Raw genomic sequence first — 24,372 nt, forward strand, 5'->3', positions numbered from 1 at the left:
TGGGATATCTATTATTAAGTAAGAAGAGAGAGTTCCATGATTGCATGCATTCCAGTAAAAACAATATCCTTTGTATAATCTAATCTTTTTTTGAATGTGAGGGGGGACTGATAACTACTAGATTGAATGTGTTAGACAAACCAGTAATGTTTATAGGAATTGCATAAAATGTTAAATGTAAAAAAAAGGGTAATGTGTATTAATGAAGCTTTTGCATCCTGAATTGTGCAAAGCAACTTACTCAGATTTATTGTTCAGAACTTTGTAAAGCCTGTTAAATCCCTCAATTCATGCTTTTTAATCCCACAATGAAAAAACACACAGCTGTAGGATATAGACACCTGCTAAAAAATGTAATCACTTACCCTGTACACTTACACAAATTGCTCTGCATTAACCTGGATCATATACATTTGCTAAATCATAGTTTTTTCCAGAGGCTTTTTCTCAGACATTCTGCTCGGCACTTGTAACTCCCCCCACCCACCAGTCATCAGAGATGGCTAGTCCTCTGAATAGATGACAGCAAGAGGAAGAACCCAGGAGAGAAAATGGCAGCACAGGACAAAACGCCAAGTGCTGGAAAGAAGGGTGAAGCTAAACCAGCGTAAGGAATCAAGTAAATTTTTTTTTACTAAAGTTCCTTTTTAGCCCAAGAGAGCACATCAGAATTCACACTGGCAGTAAGTTTGCATTTACCACTTCCTCATACCAGGAACCACTGCTGCTTGACAGACTGCTAGGCCTGAGAAAGCCAGCAGATCCCAGTAGTCACTAGAGAGCTTTTACTGCTAATGTGAACTAAGCCTAATTGTTTTCACTGCATTGATCACTATTACACTACTACAAGGGATTAAACTCTTAAAAAAACATGGAACACTAGGAAGTTGAGTCAAAATACAGGGGCACTGGACAGTTGGAGTCTGAAATGGAGAAATATGGGACATACGATCCAGTGGCGTCTTTCAATGATCCCCGGCCAGCTTCTGCATCGTATTCTCGATGTGATCTGTGAAGCTTCGGTATGCTGGGAAGGCGTGGCCTGGTGGGAAATTTAAAAGCAGATTATATTACATTGTAATCTGCTTTTATATCATTGATCACAGTAAAATAAAATAAGAAATAATAAATGAAAAAAGTATACCTATTAGTGCATCCAACAGCTTTGTCCAGTGCCCTGATTTACAGTTTGTCCACTATCAGCCCTGACCTTTTTCTGACCTTTGCTTGAACTTTTCCCAACCATTTCCTCATTTGAACACTTGTCCCTGACCTTGAATGTCCCTGACTTCCAACTGGAAACTTGACCACATCCATGGCATATAAAAGGCGTCTCGCCAGCGCAAAAGCTGTTTTTGAACAGCTAGAAAGCAGCAATAGTGATTTGGAGTCACTTTTGGAATTGAGCGATAGTGATTAACCAGGAAACTAGTCATCAGACAGTAACAGTGAAAGTGAACACAGCGATGATTTGAGGTCAGTAATGTGCACACTTGGTGCTCTATAGACCTTGGTGCAGCTCAGGGAGTGCCCTATAAGATTCCCATTTACTGGAACACCTGGTGTGAAAATTGATGCTGAACGCGACGACTCGCAATTGTTTCTGACCGATGAGGTTATTAAGTAAAAAATAGTTGCTGAGACAAACCGGTATGCCGAACAACAATTAGCTGCTCCACACCTGAGGTTTGCTAGAGGCATAAAGTGGGAACCAGTGACCAAAGATGACATTTGGCTTTTTCAGGGCTTAATGTGATACTTCAGGGAGTTATGGGCAAATTCCTGCAGAAGTGGTATTGGTCTACCAATAAAATACTTGCCACTCCATTCTTTGGCACAGTCATGTCAGAGTACAGATTTTTCCTGATCATGAAGTATCTACTTTTTGCCAACAATGAAGAATTTGATGAAACTACTCATCCTGCACCAAAACTCAAGAAAATTTGAAAAAGTATCTCAAATGATTCTTAAAAATTTCCAACAGACCTGTGTGCCAGAAAGAGACATCAGCATATATGAAACATGTCTAATGGCCTACAAGGGGAGGCTCAGCTGCGTGCAATATATTGCATCAAAGAGAGCACGATTTGATGTGAAATCCTATATGCTTTGCAAATCGTCAACTGGCTACATTTGGAATTCAGTCCTATACACTGGAAAAGGGACAAATTTTAACCCAAAATACAGCAACTATGGAATAGCAACATCTTCTGTTCTCTCACTCACTTGAGCCATTGCTAAATCAGGGCTATTGTGTCCTAACCGACAACTTTTATACTTCTCCTGAACTTTGAGTTTCTTCTGCAACACAAAACAGATGCCTATGGAACCGTTAGGGCTAACTGGAGCAACATGCCATCGGTGTTTGCAAAAAGGAAGCTGAAGACAGGAGAAATGGTTGCCTGGCAGAAAGGCAAAATGATGGCCCTGTAATGGAGTGACAAGAAGGTGTGTGCCTAATGAGTACAATCCATAATGCCTCTACTGTTATGGTACGCACAAAAGGTGGGAAAAAAATCATAGTAGTGATAGTAGAGTAGTGATAGACTACAATAACACCATGGGAGGTGGCGATAGAGCTGATCAAGCAATGACATTCTACCTAGCAATGAGAAAACAGCAAAAAAAGTACTACAAAAAGATTTTCTGGCATCTTGTTGAGCAATGCTTGTGAAATGCCTACATTCTCTACAAACAAAAGAGTGACAGGACTGTGAGTCATTCTGACTTCATTTGGAAAGTTTCTGAATCTATTGTCATGAACCACCATACACCATCAATGGCCGTGTATAGACCTGGACGTCGTGCTGTTGCAGTTGTCAACCCAGAACACCTGACTAGTCCCCACTTCACGGAGTACATCCCAGCAGCTGAGAAAAAGGCAGCACCTACAAGGATGTGTGTGGTTTGTTGCTCGAAGAGAGATGACCCTGCAAGGAAGATCCCAAAGGAAACCAGGTTCTACGGTCCAGATTTTGATGTTGGACTTTGTGCAGTCCCAGGTTTCAAAATTTACCATACCCGGGATGTCTTGTGGACCAATATGCAGTGTCTACTATTTTATAAATAATATTGCACCCTTGTTTGGACAAATTTTAGTGTTTTTGATTTGGTTAAATTTTTAAATTGAATTATTGTGTATTATATTATTTCATTATTTTTTATAATTATTATTTATAATATGTTATTATATTATAATTTATGATTTGTGTTTCAAACTTTATCATGACCGGGAATTAATCCTAAGAGGTAAAGGCCTACAATATTAAACAACAAATTTCAATGCAAAACATTGTACCGCTTTTGACATAAAAATACTGACATAATTAGTCCGCCAGGTAGGTTAGTGGGGCACTCATTAGAAAGTTGGAACGTATGTATAAGAATGTATGCGGGGGGGGGGGGTTAGAAAACCGACACAATAATGGGGGTTATTGGACACCTATGGCCTAAAGAACTGTAAACATGAAATTGTTCATGTATTTACCCTCCCACTTTTTGACCATCTGACTACAGCTCCCACCTCTCCCCACCCCACCCAGCTGAAAAAAGAAAATCCTAGGGAGAACACTGTAAATCATTCCTACTCATAGTGATGTAAATTGTAATCCAGCTTTTCTTGCAGTACCCTATTATTCAATGCAACGCCAAAGCCTGTCAACACAGACTCTATCAGTGCTACTACTTAAACCAGATTTTCTTAGCCTGAATGGGTTTAAAATATCTTCCTGGCCCATGAATTTTATAGAACACACTTGTATAAAACATTGAGCAGCTTGTTTACTGAAAATGGCTGTGCAAGTAACTATGAAGAACAAAAATCTTATGTTAGTTATAAATTATGAGCTTGTGTGCAACTGTCAGCAGCAATAGTGGGATCCCAACTAATTAGTAGATGTATCTTTTAGGTGTACAGGAAAAAAAGTCTAAATGATCTTATTCAATCATGGACAAACTAAAAGAGCCAGGTGATACTTTCCTACTGTCATCAATTTCCAGTGCAGATTTTTGGTTTCTAACTCTCCTTTAAATTGTCCCTGATTAAAAATTGTGATAATTTTTGCAATATGCGTCATCCCAATATGACAGTGATTGGGTGGTTTAAAACACCTGTTGGGTATGTTGTGGATAATTGGTAATTATTAGAATTTTTACACATTTTATTAGTGTTTAGAGTATCATTTTATTATCTATATTTATAATTTGCATGGCAGATGTTTTTTGCAGGCAGAAATGAGAGGTAGGTTTTTTTTTTTATAAACTGAAAGTGTGGTCCGGAACCATTAAATTATTCTGCCAAAAGTTAATACATTTTCCGCTTTTCAGTTCCAACAGTCCAATACTTAGGGTAGTTAAATATCACCCATTATTATCATGGTGCCAGCTTGTACAGCCTCCTTCATTTATATGAATGTCTGAGTCTCTATCTCCTCATTTATTTAGAAGGCTTGTAAAATATTTCAGTATGTCTAATTTTGTACTGTTACAATCTCCATCTGCAATCTTCTTTTCTGTTCACAGACTAATGTCCTTTTCAATGTTTTGTTCAAAATATATATTTTTTAATTGTTGGTTTGGGTGTTTTAGCTGTATTCTATTTTATGAATGGCAGATGATAAAATCCATGTATAAACTTGAAACTTGACATTGGAATGATTTCCTTATAAGATCACACAAGAGCTGTTTTTCCAACACAAGGTTCAGGACTCTTACTTGATGGACTCTATCTTACATTATCTAGATCAGCCTTTCTCAAACCTTTTAACATGGGAGGGATCCTGAAAAAAACTTTCAGGAATTCAGGGAACCCTTTTTTATCATTTCTTTTTTTACAGCTCATAGTTGGTGGTCAGTTGGAAGAATTCCTCTTAGATTGCTGGCCAGTAGGAGGAATGACACCCTTTCAGACAGCAAAAAAAAACATTGGTGTCACTTAAAACTCACCTGGGAGGCTCAAACTGCTCATTGCTCAATGAACCCTCTAGAGCAATGGTCATCAACCATTTCGGTCCCACGGACTACTAAAATTACCAGCTCTGGACCACGCATGTGCGGGGAGACGGATGTCACTTAAAGGGGAAGAAACTTCCCCCATAGTGACGTCATGATGCCAGAATCCTGCCCACTTCCCTAAGCCTGCGTTCTGTTTAAGGAAAATGGTCCGCAGCAATGGCCCGTGCGCCCCGCCAGGGGGGTCCTTCTCCTGACCCTGCTCTAGGGCACACCGGCCAGGGCCGCAGATCACCAAAATGTTTATGTTGTATATAATATCTGGAGTTATACTTAGTGATTGTTGTTGGCAGAAACAGTGCATATGCATGTGGCAGCCAAACAGGAGTAGGCTTCAATTTTTATTAGTTTATTTTTTTGGATGTGCCTGCTCTGCTCAGTTGCCCACAGAAGAAATGATCAATTTATTAGCATAAAAGCTTTAGCGTACTCAATATTCTTTTCTTTTTTTTGCCTTAAGATCTACTATCATAAAAATACTTTAAAATACTGAATCCTCCTAACTGTATGGAGATAGAGAAGATGCAGAAGATGGGAGCACTTTTGGGGTGCTGCCTCCTCTGTGTCCTGGCTTGCCCAATGTATGTACAGGCCAATGAGAAGTGTGTACTTTGGCCTTTTCTCCCTGGGTGTCAGACTATCTTCTCCTGGCACTGCTTACATGCAAATGTAAGCTCTCACAAACACAACACAACACAAAATTACTCTCACAAACATCACATAATTTCCTGATAATACCTTTAGAATTTTTACTCATTAGATGGGACATTGTTTCAGTCCTCTTCTAAGGTCAGCATCTTCCTCCTGGACTAAAATGAAATAATCATGTAATACGTTTGTGAGGTAGGGGAGAGAAGATTGGGGAAATGCTTCTTCTTGTATGCTGATGACATTATTGTTCCAAGTTTAAACCTCTCCACCCAGTCATGACTGCTACTTGTGATCTACCTTTCAGCTGGTTTGTTTCCTATTGCTTACCATATTTTGTGTACTTGTGTAAGAACTTGCAGCAAGGGGAACAAAGAGCCACACAGCAGTGACCTCGCTAGATCTTACTTCAAATTTCCAAAGACCAGCAGTCAGAGGCAGCGATGCCTTACCATAATTTTCATAAGAAGTTTCAGACAAGGGTACTGTAAGGCCCTGGTCCAGCAACAGTATTTGCCAGACACCAGTCTCAAAATGAAACGCTGCACTCTTTACCTAAAGCAAGCCCCTGATCAGCCTCGGGAGACTGGTTGCATATCCCAGCACACGGTTGCCCCCCGGGAGTACGCAAGGATGGTGTTTGGGGAAGGGCTGGAAGAGGACCAGCAGCCTACAGATAAGCAGTACCAAGATTTCAATGGAGACAAGTCAAGAATAGAAAGTAAGAGGTCATACACAGGTAATTTGTCCACCAGACATGGTACACAAGGGCAAGACAAGCAGAGTCAGGGTCACAGGCAAAAGGTCATTCCAGGCAGCATACAATTAAAAAGTAAACAACAGGGAATGGACAAAGTTACATAGTAGGTTAGGTTAAAAAAAGACATAAGTCCATCAAGTTCAACCACTATGGAAATAAACATATCCCAGATATAAAACCCTATAAGACATAGTTGGTCCAGAGGAAGGCAAAAAAACCCTGGTACAATTTGCTTCAACAGGGGAAAAAAATTCTTTCCTGATTCCTGGATCGACAGTCACTCTTATTTTGACTTTAAAGCCCTAATACCCAATTATTTTCTGTGCTTCTAGAAAAGCATCTAGCTTTTTCTTAAAGCAATCTAAAGAAGTTGCTGGAACTAATTCCTGAGGGAGCCGATTCCACATTTTCACAAACGTTACAGTGAGGAATCCCTCCAGAGTTATCCGGAGCTTAAACTTATTTTCCTCCAGATGCAAAGAGTGCCCTTTGTATTTATCTTAAAGTGAATATTGGGGAAGAGAGTTTTCTATATGGACCGTTTATATATTTACACAGGGTGTTCATATCCCCCTTAAACCTCTCTTCTCGGGAGAATAGATTCAGTTTAGCTAATCCCTCCTCATAGCTGAGCTCCTCCATTCCTTTTATTCATTTAGTTGCCCTTCTCTGCACTCTCTCCAAATCAACAATATCCTTTTTGTGAGCTGGACTGCATATTCCAGATGTGGTCTGACCAATGCTTTGTACAGGGGCAGGATTATGTCTCCATCTCTGCAGTCTATTCCACTTTTAATACAAGAAAGTACTTTGCTAGCTTTAGATATTGCAGCTGTTTTTAAGTCTATGATCTACCAGAACCCCCAGATCCTTTTCCATTTCTGACTTCCCCAAATGTATTCCCCCTAGACAGCATGAAGCATGCATGTTGTTAGCGCCCAAGTGCATAACTTTACATTTATCTATATTAAATGTCATTTGCCACTTGGCTGCCCAGTCAAACACTACATCCAGGTCTGCTTGTAGATTATTGACATGCTGTATGGACATAATTCCATTACATAGTTTGGTGTCTTCTGCAAACACAGAAATGGTACTTTTAATCCCAAACTCTATATCATTTATAAAGATGTTAAACAGTAAAGGTCCCAACACTGAACCCTGGGGTACACCACTAATAATCTTAGACCATTCAGAGTATAAATCATTAATTACAACTCTCTGGATGCAATCTTTAAGCCAGTTCTCTATCCATTTACAGATTGACTTTTCTAAACCTATCAACCCTAACTTGCATATTAACCATCTGTGGGGTACTGTGTCAAATGCTTTAGCAATGTCCAAGTACACTATATCAACTGCTACTCCACTGTCTACCTGTTTACTTACTTCCTCATAAAAAGAGAATACATTTGTTTGACAACTTCTGTCTTTCTTGAAGCCATGCTGACTATCACTTATAATATTATTTTCTAGCAGAAACTCCTCTATGTGGTTCTTTATCAAACTCTCTAGGACCTTTTGAACTATGGACGTTACCGTTAACTAACGGGTCTGTAGTTACCTGGTAATGACTTTGCTTAATTTTTTTAAGCAGCAGTATATCAAGCAAATACATCAACCAGCAGCAAGTCAGCCTAGCTTTATGCTACAACAGACACTGGTGAATAGGAGCAGAGAGGCTCCAAAGCCCTAGCAGCCAGTGGCAGCGCAGGATTGAGCCAGGAACTAATCTGCTCCTAAAATCGCCTTCAGCTGTTCACAACCTCCGAGTGTACAGGGGATGCCGAGATAGTAAATCTCAGGCTGCATGACAAAAGGGATGCAGGAGATGCTCCTGCTTCTTTTTTATCCTTGCTGCTGCTGCTGCAAATTACGCTGGACAAAATAGGCTGTGTGGGATACTGCGGTGGAGCATAGCATGGAATCTCTGGCCGAATAAGCCTTTCCTAACAGGTACATTTTCCAAAATATTGCCTAGACACCATTACCATTTCTAGCTGTTCATTATAAGGTAGCAGTTCTTCACTTACAAAAAGTGTTCACGTTTAGTGTTTAGCTTAAGCTACTGAGTTATGTAATTTGGCTTTTTTATTTAAAAGGGTTATGTAGTTAAGTCCATCTTCTTTCCGTGCTATAAGGTGATAATATTCAGTATTTCATATTTGGTTATTCTAAACATTTTAAAATGATACATATATAGTACAAGCACACATTACTGACTATCAGGAAACATAGTAGATGTTATATTAGAAACATAAAGTACACTGAACTAATGAGTTCACCCTATGTGAGGTCTGGTTTTGTGTAAACTAATGATAATATTGGCCATTTTGTATCTGTGTCTAATTACCAAACCTGTATACCTGTAGCATGTTTTTGTTTTCCTGTAAACCTGCTGCCAGAAATCAAAGAGGAAATCTTGTTTTATTTATTAGTCTTTTACTGCTCAGGATGAAATGTAATATAGCTTGTTAATGAAATTCCTTCCAGGATGCCAGAGTCTCTTATCAAGATTGAGCATGATACCAAACTAATAAAACAAGAAAAATGAGAGATTTGCAACCTTGTTCTGATCCCTTTGCTGTGATGCCTCTGCAGAGGACACTGCTGTCCTTAGTAAACAACTTCTCTAGACAACCAAGAGTTGCTTAACCACCTGGGCGTTACACTGAGGTCTAGATTTCTGTACCAGAAGTGTTACAGGTTTTCATGCAAATTTTTTTTTAAATTGTAGACCTGTAACTTACAGAAATATGTCCGAATAGGGTTCTAGTAGATATAATGAATATAAAAAATGTTTGAAACCGACGCTGGATGAGCACAGGGGGACCGAGATTTTCCCTACATTAAAATCCCCACTTACCTGGGTAAGTGGGGATTTTAATGTACGGAAAATCTCGGGCTTAACGAAAAGAGCAACTTTTTTGAGCCCGTACGAAGGTCGGCTTAACGGCAAGGAGGTTAAAGGCCAAGTCTGTTTAAAACAGTTATTCATTGCTGGTCAATACCGCTAGAGGTATTGTGCACTTTTTTTTCTCTGCTTACACCCTTGCCTCAGCTCTAGTTTTTGAGGGCCAGAATCTGATGTATTTTTAAAATAACTAACTGTTTTCATACCGAATTTCAGCCTGTGTGTGATCCTTGTTGATAGGAGTTGAGGATCTCTGACTTGCACACAGGGCAGAATTTAAGGGTTGGTACATGTATGAATAGACCATCACCACTTGTAGTGACAGCATTGTGCTGTTGTGTCTTACTTTAAGATTGTCACTGCCTTTAATACCGGTACAGTAAGAGAATTGTAAAGATTCTCTTAAGGTGGAATTCAGCATATATAAGAAGTGGTGATCACAGCAAGAGCAATAGAAAAAGTCATTCAAAATGAGTGAGCTGTTCATTTTTTTTTTTGTGTGTACTATTATGCAATGGTGTGAATTCAGGTACTAGCTATGCCAAGTCATTTGTTAGAGTTAGTTTTAGGGATCAGTTAATATTAATAACACAGGTCAACATATCATTTTCATATCAGATACTTTATGTGGGCTTTGTAGTATTTTTGGTGCAGATTTCAAATCTGTGTTCAGTTTATCTCTAGCACGTCTATTTTTTGTGAAGCAGCTAATTATATATTGTGTGAAATTTGTTATAAATAGCCTTAACATATTATAACATTAGAGACCGCACTAGCTACGATTGATTTCGTTTGTCATCATGCCTAGAAATTGCCTTAATGATCCAGACAGTTTCTGCTATGTGTGTGGTTCATTCATGTCAAAAGCACAACTTTGCCAAATTGCCACAGAACTTAAGATATACAAATTATATTTTGGCTGTCCACTTGATGACCAGGATAAATCTTGGGCTCGAGTTGTCATCTGTACCAGTTGTTCCAACGGACTGCGTGACTGGCTAAATCGGCATAAAGCAGTGCCGATCGGCATAAAGCACTGCATCAACAAAAGTGGATTCTCAGGTAAAAATAAGCACAAAATTGTATATCCCAGCCTCGATTCCACAATTAGGCCTGTTCCCCATGATGATTCATTGCCAGTTCCGGTACCGCCACATGATGGACTTGATCCTGTAGAAGGTGATGAGGAATGTGCTGGAGTTGCAGCCAGTTATAACCCGAATCATCTGATCCTGACTACTTGGCCAATTCAGAACCAGGGACCTTTACACAAGCGGAGCTGAATGATCTTGTTCGTGATCTAAATATCTCCAACGACAAAGCAGAACGTCTTGCTTCAAGACTTAAACAGAAGCACTTGCTTGCAAAGGGTGTAACTGTAACTCACTGCGGAAAACTAAATCATAACTTGACAATGCTCTTCACTAGTGATGGCTCACTGTGCTACTGTCATGATTTAAATGCACTCTTTAACAGTTTGTCACAAAAGCATGATCCATCTGAATGGCTTATCTTCATTGATTCCTCTAAAAAAAGCATGAAAGCAGTCTTACTGCATAATGGTAATTCCAAACCAGGTTTACCGATTGCCCATTCAGTTGACCTAAAGGAGTCCTATGACAACATGAAGTTACTACTTGAAGCAATCCAGTATAAAACACACCAGTGGAACATCTCTGGGGATCTAAAGGTCAATGGCCAGCTGATGGGAATGCAAGGAGGATTCACAAAATATTGCTGTTTCCTATACCTGTGGGACAGCTGATCTACAGGAGACCCTTTAAGCCCGGAACAAGCAGTGTCAAGTTTCTGCCTCTAGTTGAGCCGCATAAAATATTTCTGCCACCTCCCCATATCAAGTTAGGCTTGATGAAGAACCTTGTAAAGGCCATGGGTAAATCAAACTCCATGGGGTTTCAGCACCTTGTTGAGAACTTTCCCAACATAAGCACTGCAAAAATGAAGGAAAGGATATTTATAGGGCCACAGATCAAGTCTGTTTTGCAGGATGATGTTTTCAAACAATCTCTCTTAGCAGCTGAGCTAGAAGCTTGGGATGCATTCAAGTGGCTGTGTGAAAATTTCCTGGGCAACCATAAGTCTCCTGCATACAAGGAAGGAATTCACAATCTGCTTGATTCATACCAGAAACTAGGTTGTCGTATGTTATTAGAAATACATTTCTTACACTCACATCTAGAATTCTTCCCGAAAAATCTTGGTATGGTGAGTGACAAACAAGGAGAACATTTTCATCAGGACATTCAGTTATTGGAGCAGCGCTACCAAGGTTTCCGGAATGAAAGTATGATGGCTGACTACTGATTGATGCTGTACCGCCACAATCCAGACAAAAAGTACACAAGAAAATCATACTCTAAGCATTTCTGAAGAAACAATGGTACCTGACTGACACGGTTCAGTAGATCTTTACCACAGTGTGCCTTATTTTACTTTACACTGAAAATGTATTACCATTTACATCAATGGTGCTTACGTTTTAGTATAAAAAATACATGCATGTACAATGGTAACTTTAATAGTACTCATAACTGAAGAACTGTACATGTTAGGGAAAAACTGAAAACTGATCTGAAATCTGCTTGAAAACGGATTTAAAAAAGTTTGCTGTGGTTTCTGATGATTATCAAATCTAATTTTTTGTTTACCTGTGTAATTAGTTTTAGGTTAGGATAATCATTACCTAGCTTAAGTGATCAGTTAAAATATGGGTAATTATTAAAATTGAAGTTGGTGATTAGCTTGTCCTAATTATTGGTTAGTGGTAATCCCTATGATTAGCTAAAGAGGTATATGCTTCCACTTTTGCAGAATGATGCCACCTACAGATTTCATCACATTGGTCTTCCTCAGGAGTCATTGTGACAAAACATGAAGGGCAGATCTCGGTGATGTTCATCCACAGACCCAAAAGTAACCCACACAGGGATACATTTTATTATTAGTGTCTGGTGCTGGGATTATGACTATATAATTTTATGTGTTTTAAATAACATAATGAGGATTTCATACTATGTGCTTTTTTGCCTCATATTTCTGAGGATTTTGTAATGAGGTGGCACTGATAACTACCATGAATCGTATACCAGGAGCAAATACTAAGAGTGGCATTACACAAGTGGGGTCAGCCTTAAATGCCAAGGTGATTTGAAAAATAGGGCACTGTCAAACTAGTTACCAGGGATCACTATTTGAATAAATGGACATATTTTGAGTTGTAGACTTGGCTCACATAATCATTTTAGTTTGAATATAATAATAATGAATTGCATTTGAATGTAATGAGATTTCATGCACTAATTTAAAAGTTATCATCAATGGATGGTGAGCAGTGGGCATGTTTTCTCTATTCTAAGCTCGACCCTAAGCATATGGTTTCCAGAGGACAGTCAGGCCTTGTGTTGGTCTGGCAGTTGTATTACTTCTTTTCTCCACCCAATTTTGAGCACCCTGTATGAGCCCTGGGGAGACAAGGAGGCTTCTATTCAGGGTTACTTTTTTGGATTGTGAAGATATGGGAGTCTACAGTCAACAACCCAAGTTTTCTTCAGGATATGATTTATGGGTGTGAATTAAATCTCTGCCTAAGTTGTTCTTAAATTTTAGGATTGGCTAGCTTTAGTGATAAGGGTTCAGCTAGCCATATTTGAATCAACTTAAATTCAGGTGATTTTCAATTTCATTTACTGGCCAACTGAAAATCAGTTGATCATGCTTCCATTCCTGTTATTTATATATATATATATATATATATATATATATATGTAAAATAAACTATATTCCAGATCTCTTATCAAACACATTATTGGTGTATCAAATGTATCTAGTCACTTGTACTCCATGGCAAAGATCAATTTAAGCAACCATAACAACTATTGTAATCTCTAAAATAACATTAAAAATACGTTAAACAATAAAAAACCAAAATAGGTTCTGAACCTCTTTCTACATATTCATGTTGGATTGGGCTTTAACAATAAATGACTTTTTTATTAACTGCAAATTGACTATTTGTTTGCTAATATGGTTATGCATCTGTAGAGAGAATTCACCGAATAAAATCAAACCTCTGTCTCTTACATTTTTTTTGTCTTAATAAAACTTTTTTTTTTCTACAGCAAATCAAAAGAGAAGATTATAGAAGTTTCCCTTCTCTCCACAAGAAAGCGTTATCGTTGTTGTGGAGCAGCCAGGTACATGTTACAGGTGAGTGCCTACAACTATCCATGGAATACTTCTATTTGGCTTCTCCAATGTCTATTGCCTGGAATGAAAAATGAAGAGGAAGCTAAAATATAGGGCTGGTGACCTGGCTACAGATTATTAAACTGTAATAAATTAATGAAAGCAACACTGAGGTTTCCTCACAATACAAAACATACTTTTGTTTGTTACAGTTAATTGGGGAATTCTTGAATAATGGCAGGGTTCCATTACTTAGACCCATGTAAATAAAATGTTGCATGTATATACAGTCGATAATTTACATAATGCAAGCATGTCTTAAAAGCAGAGATCTGTAATTTATTGGATTACAGCAGCCATGCTTTGTGGTCTACAGAATATATTTATATAGCAGCGCCTACTTTTTCGGACCCACAGACCACTAAATTTAACGGCTTTGGACTGCGCATGCGCGGGGAGCCTTCCCTGAGCCTGCAAACCATACGCGGGACATGGTTCGCGGTTCGGAGGCGCACCGGCCAGGGCCACGGACCACAAAAATTTTCTCGTGGAACACCAGTTGGCGACCGGTGTTTTATAGCAAAAGTAGTTTTCAAGTGAAGAAACCATGCCTTCTGTCTTCAGACATACTTTTTTCCCAGCATCACCCATTGTGTTACTTCAGACACAATTTGCCTAATTCAAGCAGTGATGGCCTGATCAGAGTTATCCTATTTCATATTTGTTGATAGTAAAAAAAAATAAATTGAGAAATCAAGTATTGCTGCTGTTTCTGGAACTGAATTATTGTATAGTTTCAAAACATACACATTAAAATAAATCTCTAGAAAGAGAAAATAAAGAAATTACATAACACCATACTGGAATGTGTTTATGGTAGTTCCTAAACTTTTATAACATAAAATGGACTTTTTCTTCAATATTATATTGTAAATTGTTTAACTTGCATAATTTATAATTATCATTAATATTTACGCTTATTATTTATTTGAATTTTTTACAGAATTACATTTTCCCAAAGTGCCTGTTTATAAAATGTTATATTTGCTCTTTTTCTCAAATATTGAAATATGGATGTGGACAGTTTTACCTATTTATAAAGATGCTGTGGGCAATGTCCCCACTGATTTTAGCAGAGGTGAAAAAAATACCACAAAATATTTCATAAATAGACTGTGCTAATGTGAAATCACTTTCTCTCTTTTTTTAGGTTCATGCCAGGCAAAATTAATAGCATGCACATGTAGATGTGGTGTGGTGTGTTGTGTGTGTGTGTGTATGTGTGTGTGTGTGTATATGTATATGTATGTATATATATATATATATATATATATTTTTTTTTTTTTTTTTTCAGCAGAACTTTAAGCAAAAAGCCAAATGCTTACATGTATATTACCTGCTCAAGGATTTGCCATTTTGTTTTGCTTGTGATCCATGCACACCTATTTACTTCACTTATCTCCTGGACATCCCTGCAGACTAACCCTGAAGTTACACAATATAACTTGATCTAGGTCTTTGCTTTTGATTTGACAAGAAAGTAAAAGCACACTGATAAGGTTATTCCTCTGCTCACACTTACAATATACCAATTAGGATGGAATAAAGATTGCTGACACTCATACATGAGCACTTGTCTGTTTAGGGAATTGATAATTTCTTCAGAGTTGCCATACCATACAACAGAGTTATTTTTAGTCCAAGTATATCGAGCAGAGTTATTTTTACCTCACTTTAACAATACAATAGTATTTTTTTAGACTAAATGAGTTACAGTTGAATACACTTTGTAAAAATGTCAGGACAGATATAGACACCATACATAAAGCGTTCAACCGTATCATTTAGAAGTATGGTAAGCCCAATTATGTACCTTTTATATATTATGTTCAAAGCTTTGAAATTTCCGATAGGCATATTCACAGCAAGGCCTATGTTACTGGTGGTGGGTCTCCACAGAATTCAGATACTGGAGAGTATCTGAGTATCTTCAGTTACTTTCTCTACAGGAATTTATAAACCACTTCTAAACAATGCTGTAGAATCTACCTTGTAAGGTAAGGGAAATGTGACTATTTGCTAGCTTAGAAACTAAGGGAATATTAATGTAGGATAAGGTTGCATTTTAGTGATTGTGATGGTTTGGAGGTGTTGCCATTGGCAGAAGTGATGTAATAAAGGCTGTGAAATAGCTTCAGAGTATGAGTACTGTGTAGGATAATCTAGGAGGCAGGTAAAAAAAATTATTTGGAAAGTTTATGTAAAGCCAAAACAGTTATGTTTTAGATTTGAGTATGTTCATAATTGGTTGAGACCCTGTCAGTCTTGTTGAGGGACTTCCTGTCCCAGATACAAAATAGTCTTCTAGTGTTCTGGTGAATTTTTTTCTTAACATTTTTGATCTACTATCACTTTATGTTTAAACACTGTTTAAAAGTACTGTCACACTTACCTCTTCCTCTGTAGCACTGAGATCAGATCAATCAGAAAGTAGCCTCTTGACCAGCCCTGACTATATAGCTAGCTCACACACTGCACTCAGTGTTTGTGCAAAGTGCCTCCATTGTGCCAAGCCCCTAGTTCTGTTAAGCTAGTTCCTGTTCACCTGGTGCCTAATTCAGTGTTTCTTCTGTCTAGCTCCTGCGTTTACCCCTCGTTGTCCAGTCTGTAGGTTCCCAGCCAACTTTCCTGTGTTGTTCCAGTGTTCCTGTCTGTCTGTGGATATCCCTGCGTTACCTGTGCCTCCTGTTGCTTCCAGTGTCTCCTGTGTTCCATGTGCCCGCAGTGGCCCTTGTGTCACTAGTGTCTGTCTCCTGGGTCCCTGCCAATTGACCCCTGGCGTGTGACCTGACCTCTCTTGTTTGCTGCCTGTCTCAACCCCTGCCTTCCTCGATTATCCTTCTGCTTTGTGATTTGGTATTTTCATATTGCCCATCTGGGTGGGCCCAAGGACCGCAACCTGGCAGTAACCAGCTTAACATCCTCACCATCAAAGGCTCTGGGAAAGACCTGGTTACTGCTTAGGGCTCAGGGCTCATACCACCTCTGTGCAAGCTGTAGCACCCCCTAGTGGCCCTCTATCCCCGAGTGTGACAAGTATGCATAGAGTGAGGTGAAAGTCCCCATCAGAAACACAGACAGCAATCAAAACTTGAAGGAATTGTAACACACAAAATTAAAGCTAAAACAAATGGTATACCATACACTTTGACCTACATGATTAATTCCATATTTCACCGAAATTCTGTATTGTTGTCATCAGGTTGGAGTTAAATTTGAATTATATTCCATAGCCATTGTGTTACGCACATTAGATTTAAAACGGTAAAGCAACAAATATAAATTCTTTGAAATAGTTGACTTACAAACATAGCACAGGGAAAGTATGGAAACAGTGCTTCATGACACCTTGTAAATCTTCCCAGAAGTTCTGTATGTCATCAGGCTCTATAAACTGCCAGTAGATGAACTGGACTTTGTTAAGTGGGATTATTAAACAAGATGTCATCTGTGTGTAATTTAAGAACTTTCCTCACATTCAGATCTTTATCTTTAGTTGCTTCTGTTCTGATGGCTTTATAAAACTATTTGACTTCACCTGGAGATTGTATTTTTGTCTATTTCATAATTTACATTGTTGTCATCTGCCAGTATGGCAAAGCATTCCAATAAAGATTTGACTTGTCTAAGAATCTAGCATAGTCTAATAAAAAAAGAAATAACTCATAGGTGAATGTATTACATACGTGTGAAGAACCTAAGCTCATAACTACTGTTTCACACCCAGCTTTTATTTTAAATGACTGAGTGGTATCATTAACAGATATCTGTCATAAATTTGTGCAAGCAAACTATTATTAATCAAAGCACTGGGCTTCCTGATAAATACTGGTAGGTTTGTAATAATCTCCTACTTTTGCTGGGAGTAAAGACCATAACACAGAGCAAGGCCACCCCAACAGGCAGTGACTGGAGAATTGCAATACAACCTGGACTAATCAACCCTTCTGTTTAAGGAATTTCCTACATGACATGACTCTATCCAAATAGTTTTGAGCTGTATTGAATTGTCTATGCTCTCTTACCACTTATTGGAAGTAACAACCCAACAAACTTTCAACATCTGTATGTAAAGAAAACTCAATTTGATAAAACTAGTCAATACCAAACAGACCTATTTTTTAATAAAATTCTAATATCACAATGCGATGTAATGCTGTTTCTTTACTAAAGGGGTTTAGTTAATTTTTACTCTTCAAAGGAATTGTCACTAAACTTTGTGAATTAGGTATAGCACTACCAACTACAGAAATACAGTCATGTCTAGCAAACGCACTTCCTTAGAATTTCTTGTATGTAACTGGGTATTCTTTACAGCAGTGTTTTTCAACCGCTGTTCCGCGGCACACTGGTGTGCCTTGAGAGATCTTCGGGTTTACCGTGGGAAATTATCCAATTTCAGTTAATTGGTCCCAAAATGATTTATTTACTGCAAAAAATTTGTCTTCATTTGTCTATACCAGCGATGTATAGTGAAAGGCAGAACCAAAAAAAACTCTTCCACTAGATGGCAGCAGGTAGCTAATTTACGTGTCTGACTTTTTGGTGGTGTTCCGTGGGATTTTTCTAATTGTAAAATATGTGCCGCGACTAAGAAAGGTTGGGAAACACTGCTTTACAGTTATTTTTTTCCAAAATCTACTGGTAGATTACTAGGTTTAAGTTTAAATTAGACTGCAAGTGATAATAGTAGAAGTAATGGTGTATGATCCATGATAAAGTTAAGCAGACTTTCCTATAAGGAAAGGCCTCCAGCCTAGTTATAAAGTGAAGTTTTCCACAACTGAGAACACAAGTATGAAGAACAAAAGCAACTATAGTCTACTTTCTTAAAAAGTTAATAAGCACAAATGAATGTTTTAATTAAAAACACCAAAATAAAATTGTAGTCTTATATGTGCTCTTCTTTTATACTAAATTAGTTTATACAAATAGTAAATAACTGGTGATCTTGTCAGTAGCTTTACTTTCCTCATGGTGGTGGCAGCAATCTGTGGGCTGCTTTTCCCCAGCATTGTCACCAAACTGCGCATGCTCCAGTTTGCCTCTTAAGCAGCCCTGCTTACTCACGGTGCTTCCTGTTCCCCTTTTTTTTTTTTAATGAACTGAGATTTTATGACTTCATATGTGATTTCTGGATGTTAAACTTTGTGTTAATCTGATCACCGGCCACTTTATTTCATTGGTTTAGCTGCTTGTTAACCTCCCTAGCAGTAATCCCGAGTGTGAATCGGGGTTTATTTTCATTATAAAAAGTGGTAACCCCAAGCGGGAATCGGGGCAAGCGGGGGAGGGAATCAGTTCGGAAATTTAAACTAACAAGTTTTTTTTAAATGTCAAATGTACCGCTTGGTAAAAATACTAAAATAATCATACCGCCAGGGAGGTTAATGCAAATATCTCATCAGCAGATAAATCCCTTCAAACATGAAGACATTGTCAAGGCGGCCTGCTGAAGTTTATACTGAGCATCATATTGGGAAAGAAAGTTGACCTGTGACTTTGAATGGGACATGGTTGCTGGTGCCAGGCAGGCTGAACAAAGTATTTCAGAAACTAATTTGCTAAAATTTTCATGCACAAGTATCCTTTTGGATATTGGTGCATGAATGCCAGAGCGTACTTAAGTATTGTTGCTGACCATGTGCATCCATTTTTGAACTGCAGTATACCCATCTTCTGACTACTTCCAACAGGATAATATGCCATGTCACAAAGCTCAAATTATCTCTAACTGGTTTCTTGAACATGATAATGAGTTCACGGTGCTCAAATGGCTTCCACAGTCACCACATTTCAATCCAATACAGAGCATTTGGGATGTGATGGACCAGAAGATTCCGATCAGTGGATGTACCTTCAGCAAATCTGTAGTGATTGTGTGTTGCTATCATGTAAATATTGTCCAAAATAACCTCTGAGAATATTTCAAGCTATTCCACAAAGACTTACGGAAGTTCAAAAAAGAAAGTCATCCAAGCCAGTTTTAGTGTACCTGGTAGGTCCGTGTAAATTGCATATACGGACCTACCAACCTACCTCAGGGGCATATGGATGTGTTTACTGACACTTTAGGACAGCTGTTCTTAGGCTTTAAATGTGACTCAGACTCTTTTGGGATATATGATAATACCCTAAAAGAGTAAACAAAAACCAACTGAGTGCTGGTTGGACCATTAGTTCTCTCCACTGCTGTGTGAGCTGCAAAAGTACTAAAAGGTTGTCACCAATGTTGCTAGGTGTCCTGTATGAACAAAGTGCAACCTGAGTGATGTTATAACTAGTTGTGCTGGAAGTATTGTGGTAGCTTTTGAAAAAAATAGGATTTACTGTTTATTTCTAAACACTCTCCTAGAAATGATAAATGTATTGATTTTTAGATGTAATATATGTCTTTTTTTTATTCTTATTCAAAAATCAATGTGTAGGGGCTGATCTGGATTGTTTAGATCTGCTTCTGAAACTCATGGATGTTCCTGGGCACCTACTCTGCACAGCAAGGCCTCCAGGATCATTTTCAGGCGAAAAATGCTTGTGTTAGCAAAAGCCTTTACAGGCATTTATAGCATTTGTTATGGCTTTTTAAACATCTTAACACCTGTGTTTTTTTCTTTCATTCAGCAAGCATTTCACTGGCTTAAAAACACCTTGAAAATCTTTAGCAAAGCTCATAAACTCATGCACAAAGCTTTTTTTTAGTAGTTGACTGCAAGTCTATGGAGGCGTTTGCATGGCAAACCATCCCTAGCAGCTACATAGAGATTCTGAACCAATACTTGTAAATGCCTAAGGCCTGCACAAAAAACAGACTCATTTGTTTTCATTTAAACTAATTTTTACAGGGCTTTTTGTAAGCATTTGAAGGCTGTAAAAACACTTACAAAAGCCTGAAAAAATGGAGGTCTGTACATGCCCTAAAGACTTAGTCTAAGCACAATCCTCATTTTATAAAAACTTCTACTCTGCAATATTCAACAAGAGTCCAAATAACTGCTTCCATATTCCAGATACAGATATTACTCTGCTGCCATCTAGTGTATGAATATCATATCAGCATCTATCTCCACATTTTACTAAACAGCCATTGCCAGGCTTCTGTCAGGAAGATTACATAAATATTTTTTTTTCATTTCGTACAAAATGGAGTAAACCTACAGTAATACAAGTGAATAAAAGGTACATAGTATCATATTATCACTAAAAAATGCAAACATTGTTATTTATTGATATGAACTTCACTTGATATGAACAAGCACAGTATGAAGTGTAAAAATGTCAGGAACCAAGCTTTGGCTTTCAAATACTAAAAAGTTTATTTGCCCATTACTTATTGACTAACAAAATACTTTTTAAAGTGCTCTATTTTGATACCTAAGTGCTCTATTTTGATACATGGTAAAATTTAAAAGTCCTACCACCAGCACACTTCCCAATTCATACACTTACCTCTTCCTGCCATCCCCCATCATTCATCCACAAATTAGATGGAAGGTGGGTGTCCTTTATGTTAAAATTATTACGGTTTTGATGCATGTACAGAGACTAGGAGCCCAGTAAAGAGACTCTGGAGCAGTATATGTGTACCCCCAGCTAGCTATGTATCAAAGACCTTAAACAAGAAGAGACAATTAAGTGTCCCTAAACATGGAGGGAAGGGGGATAATAAAGGAAAAGTTATAAGTTAAACAAAAATAAAAAAAATGATTCACTGCAAGCTAATCATCTGGAGGGATTGAATTATGTGTTTTTAGTTTTATCAAGGTGGTAAAGTCTATATGTCAAGTATATGATCTAATCCAAGATATTTCTAATTTGCAGCTGCTGAAAGATGTATCCCTTGTGGGTTTTTATAATGCTATTGTGACTCAGGCGGACAGCAGAGCAATCAAACTATTTGAAAGCTGTGACTTTTCTGACGATATCATCTTAAACAGCAGGTTCCGGTAGGACAATGATCATTGCTCAAAAAAAGTGATTCAGCTGTTAGTTGTATATAGGGTGGCATAATTTATAACCAAGGCATAAAATGTTACCCCAATTTCATTTGTGCTTGGATGTTAAACTCCTCCACAGAAAGACTTTTAGAAATATGCCTTTTTCTGTACATCTTTCAGACAAGTATAACATTTTCCAGAACAAATCTGACATTTTTCACTATGCCCTTTTACAAATTTGCCAAAGGCAGTTTAAGAAAACTCAGATTTATTTCTGCCTGCCATTCAATGTATTTCAGTTCCTTATTGTCACCAGAATGTGTAGGTTTGAGATTAAAACGTGCCTAAAATGATATAAAGCAGTGGTTGGTTAACATATCATTTAGAATGGATAATGATAAAAAAAGCTTCTCTAACGTGCAAATTTATTTGCATTATATATTTATTATTTTCATAATAAAAAAATCAATATAATAAACACTTAACATTAATAACACATAAATATAGATTTGTAATATTAGACTGTTCTCATAATAATATGGACTTCATATATATATGTCGTACGCCATTTTTTTTGTTTTTTTTTTCATAGGTAATTACATATAAATGCAGTGGTACAGTCTCATTAGCGGTCATTTTCTTTTATTTGCAGAGACCTTGATCAGGATTGGACAAATACAACCACAATGAGTTACTTTCCTCCATTCTCCCTAGGTATGAGTCTGTAAAAAACATTTAAATTATAGTTTTCTCACTTGTTTTATGTACATTGTCAATTGAAAACCTTGATTTTTTTGGAACTTTTGTTGAAATTTAAATTTAACTTTTGTTAAATTTGCAGAGTACATTCTACCAGGTTACAAAAAGTGAGTTTGATAAGTTAACCACATTAAACTGGCGATATTAAATAAAACAAATCTAAAGTGAAATATAGAACTATTTGACTTCATGTGTTGTGTTATGTTAAAATAATGACATAAAAATAAAATTTCTTTGGATTTATTGGTGGGTTAGATATTCTTTTCTGTCCTGTGCCCTGTAATACTTCTTGTCTTGTTTTACTGCTGTCCCTATCTTCCAGTCAACCTCCCCACATGCTAGCAATGCTTCTATTTGTTTTAAACAGTGAAAGTATGTAAAGCCTACACTGGTCAAAATACATTTTTTTGCCAAACAGATTAAAGTAATTTTAGGTTATGTTTAATGCACAGATTACCTAATATGGTACCTATTACCTAATACCTAATATGGTATTGGTATTGCTAGATTGCCTCTAGTTTTTGAAATAATTACCTCAATGATAACCTCATAGAAAACTAATGAAACAAAATTAAGCAAAATGAAACTAGATATGCCTACGTATACAAAATGAAATACTTAATGTCAATATATACTATTTTCAGTATATTTATAGAACAAATCACAAAGAAGTCATTGAAAAACTCAGTTTGAATGATTTCTATTTATGCTGATGATCAGGACAATCATGTTGAAGGCTCCAGCAGTAGTCTGCCATCATGTGTCTATCCCATCTGCCCTGATACCTTTCTTCCATCACCTTTCTATCTTTACGGAACCTCTCCCCTTGTTCCTCACTGAAACCGCCAAGGTTTTCTGTAAATTTTTGCAAATGGCACCCAAATTTTAGAATGCAAATGAAAGTTTCATGAAAATAATGCTACATTTAATATATAAAATGCAAAACATTGTTATAAATAAAGAATAATAATAATATGCTGTGTTAACATTTGTTGTTGGTAAAATCGTCTATTCCAATTCCTGTATCACAAGAGCTACAGCCAATTCAATTAAACTGATGTCATTTCTGGATTCAGCAGACCTAAAACACACTAACTATATTAAAAAATCCTTGGCAAGTGAAAAAAAATTTTTTTTTGGTAAACTGTGTTATAAGTAATTTGCTAAAACACAGTGTATTATAAATCATTTTTTTTCTTTACTTTAGTCATTTAAATTAGGAATAAATCAGGAAATCAGCTAAGTCAGGAAGCTTCTATTCCTGACCCTCCATTAATTTTACTGCAGGAAACTATAGTAGTCCTTGTTAGTGGTTGGGTATTTGGTAATCTAGCACACCACCTGATCAGTAACCAATATCATGGGATGTGTGTAACATTTCTGGATTTTCACCTGCAACAATCATGAACAATTATCCCAGTGATAAAAATCTAACATCTGTACAGCACTTTAGTTTATTATTATGTTTTTAAAATGAATTGTTTTCATCTCTAAACCCAGATCATGTTTTCTTGTTGGACCACCCTTTGGGTTCTTGTGCCTTGGGAGCCCCATTCCTCCTTTTTTCGAAAGGACTCCCTGTTGCATCAAGAACATTTACACTTCTGCAAAAACACCAAAAAAGTGCCTAACTTTTTGTGCAGTAATATAAATGAGAAATCTAAATATCTGAAATCGTAATTTACCCAATGGCTGCTGAAATTGAATGGAATTTGGTGAAGTGTTCTTGTATAGGAGCTAGTGAGATATTTTCTGCAGCTGGTATGTAACAAAGACTGAAACTCCAGTTTTGGATTGTAAGACATCTTAACCACTTATGCAGTTTATATGAAATTCTGCTTTGCTTTAATATCTGTCTTTTTTCAGACCCAGCAGCTCGTGTGGATACAGAAGATTTAGAGGCCGAGATGACACAGTGGTCAGTGAAAATACTTACTGGAGAAATGCGAATAATTAATAGTTTTATTGGAAATCGGGAAGGAAAAATGAAACAGACTGTAATGTCTTTGATCAGGCTTTTAAAATAGATGTAAACCTTTACTGAATGACATTTAGTTGCTAAGGTTCCATGTACAGTATCA

General features: G+C 37.3%; 1 protein-coding gene across 1 annotated transcript in view; it reads left to right on the top strand.

Annotated features, from left to right (window-relative positions):
- Positions 1-24,372, top strand: part of LOC140338498 (uncharacterized) — a 153,772-nt gene that overhangs the window by 124,874 nt on the left and 4,526 nt on the right. Inside the window, exons 6-9 of the mRNA XM_072422737.1 lie at positions 13,472-13,559; positions 21,417-21,541; positions 22,185-22,246; positions 24,158-24,209. Of these exons, the coding sequence (XP_072278838.1) occupies positions 13,472-13,559; positions 21,417-21,541; positions 22,185-22,246; positions 24,158-24,209 (327 nt within the window). The remainder of the gene's footprint in view (positions 1-13,471; positions 13,560-21,416; positions 21,542-22,184; positions 22,247-24,157; positions 24,210-24,372) is intronic.

Source organism: Pyxicephalus adspersus, chromosome 9 (genome assembly GCF_032062135.1).
Source record: "Pyxicephalus adspersus chromosome 9, UCB_Pads_2.0, whole genome shotgun sequence".
NCBI lineage: Eukaryota > Metazoa > Chordata > Amphibia > Anura > Pyxicephalidae > Pyxicephalus > Pyxicephalus adspersus.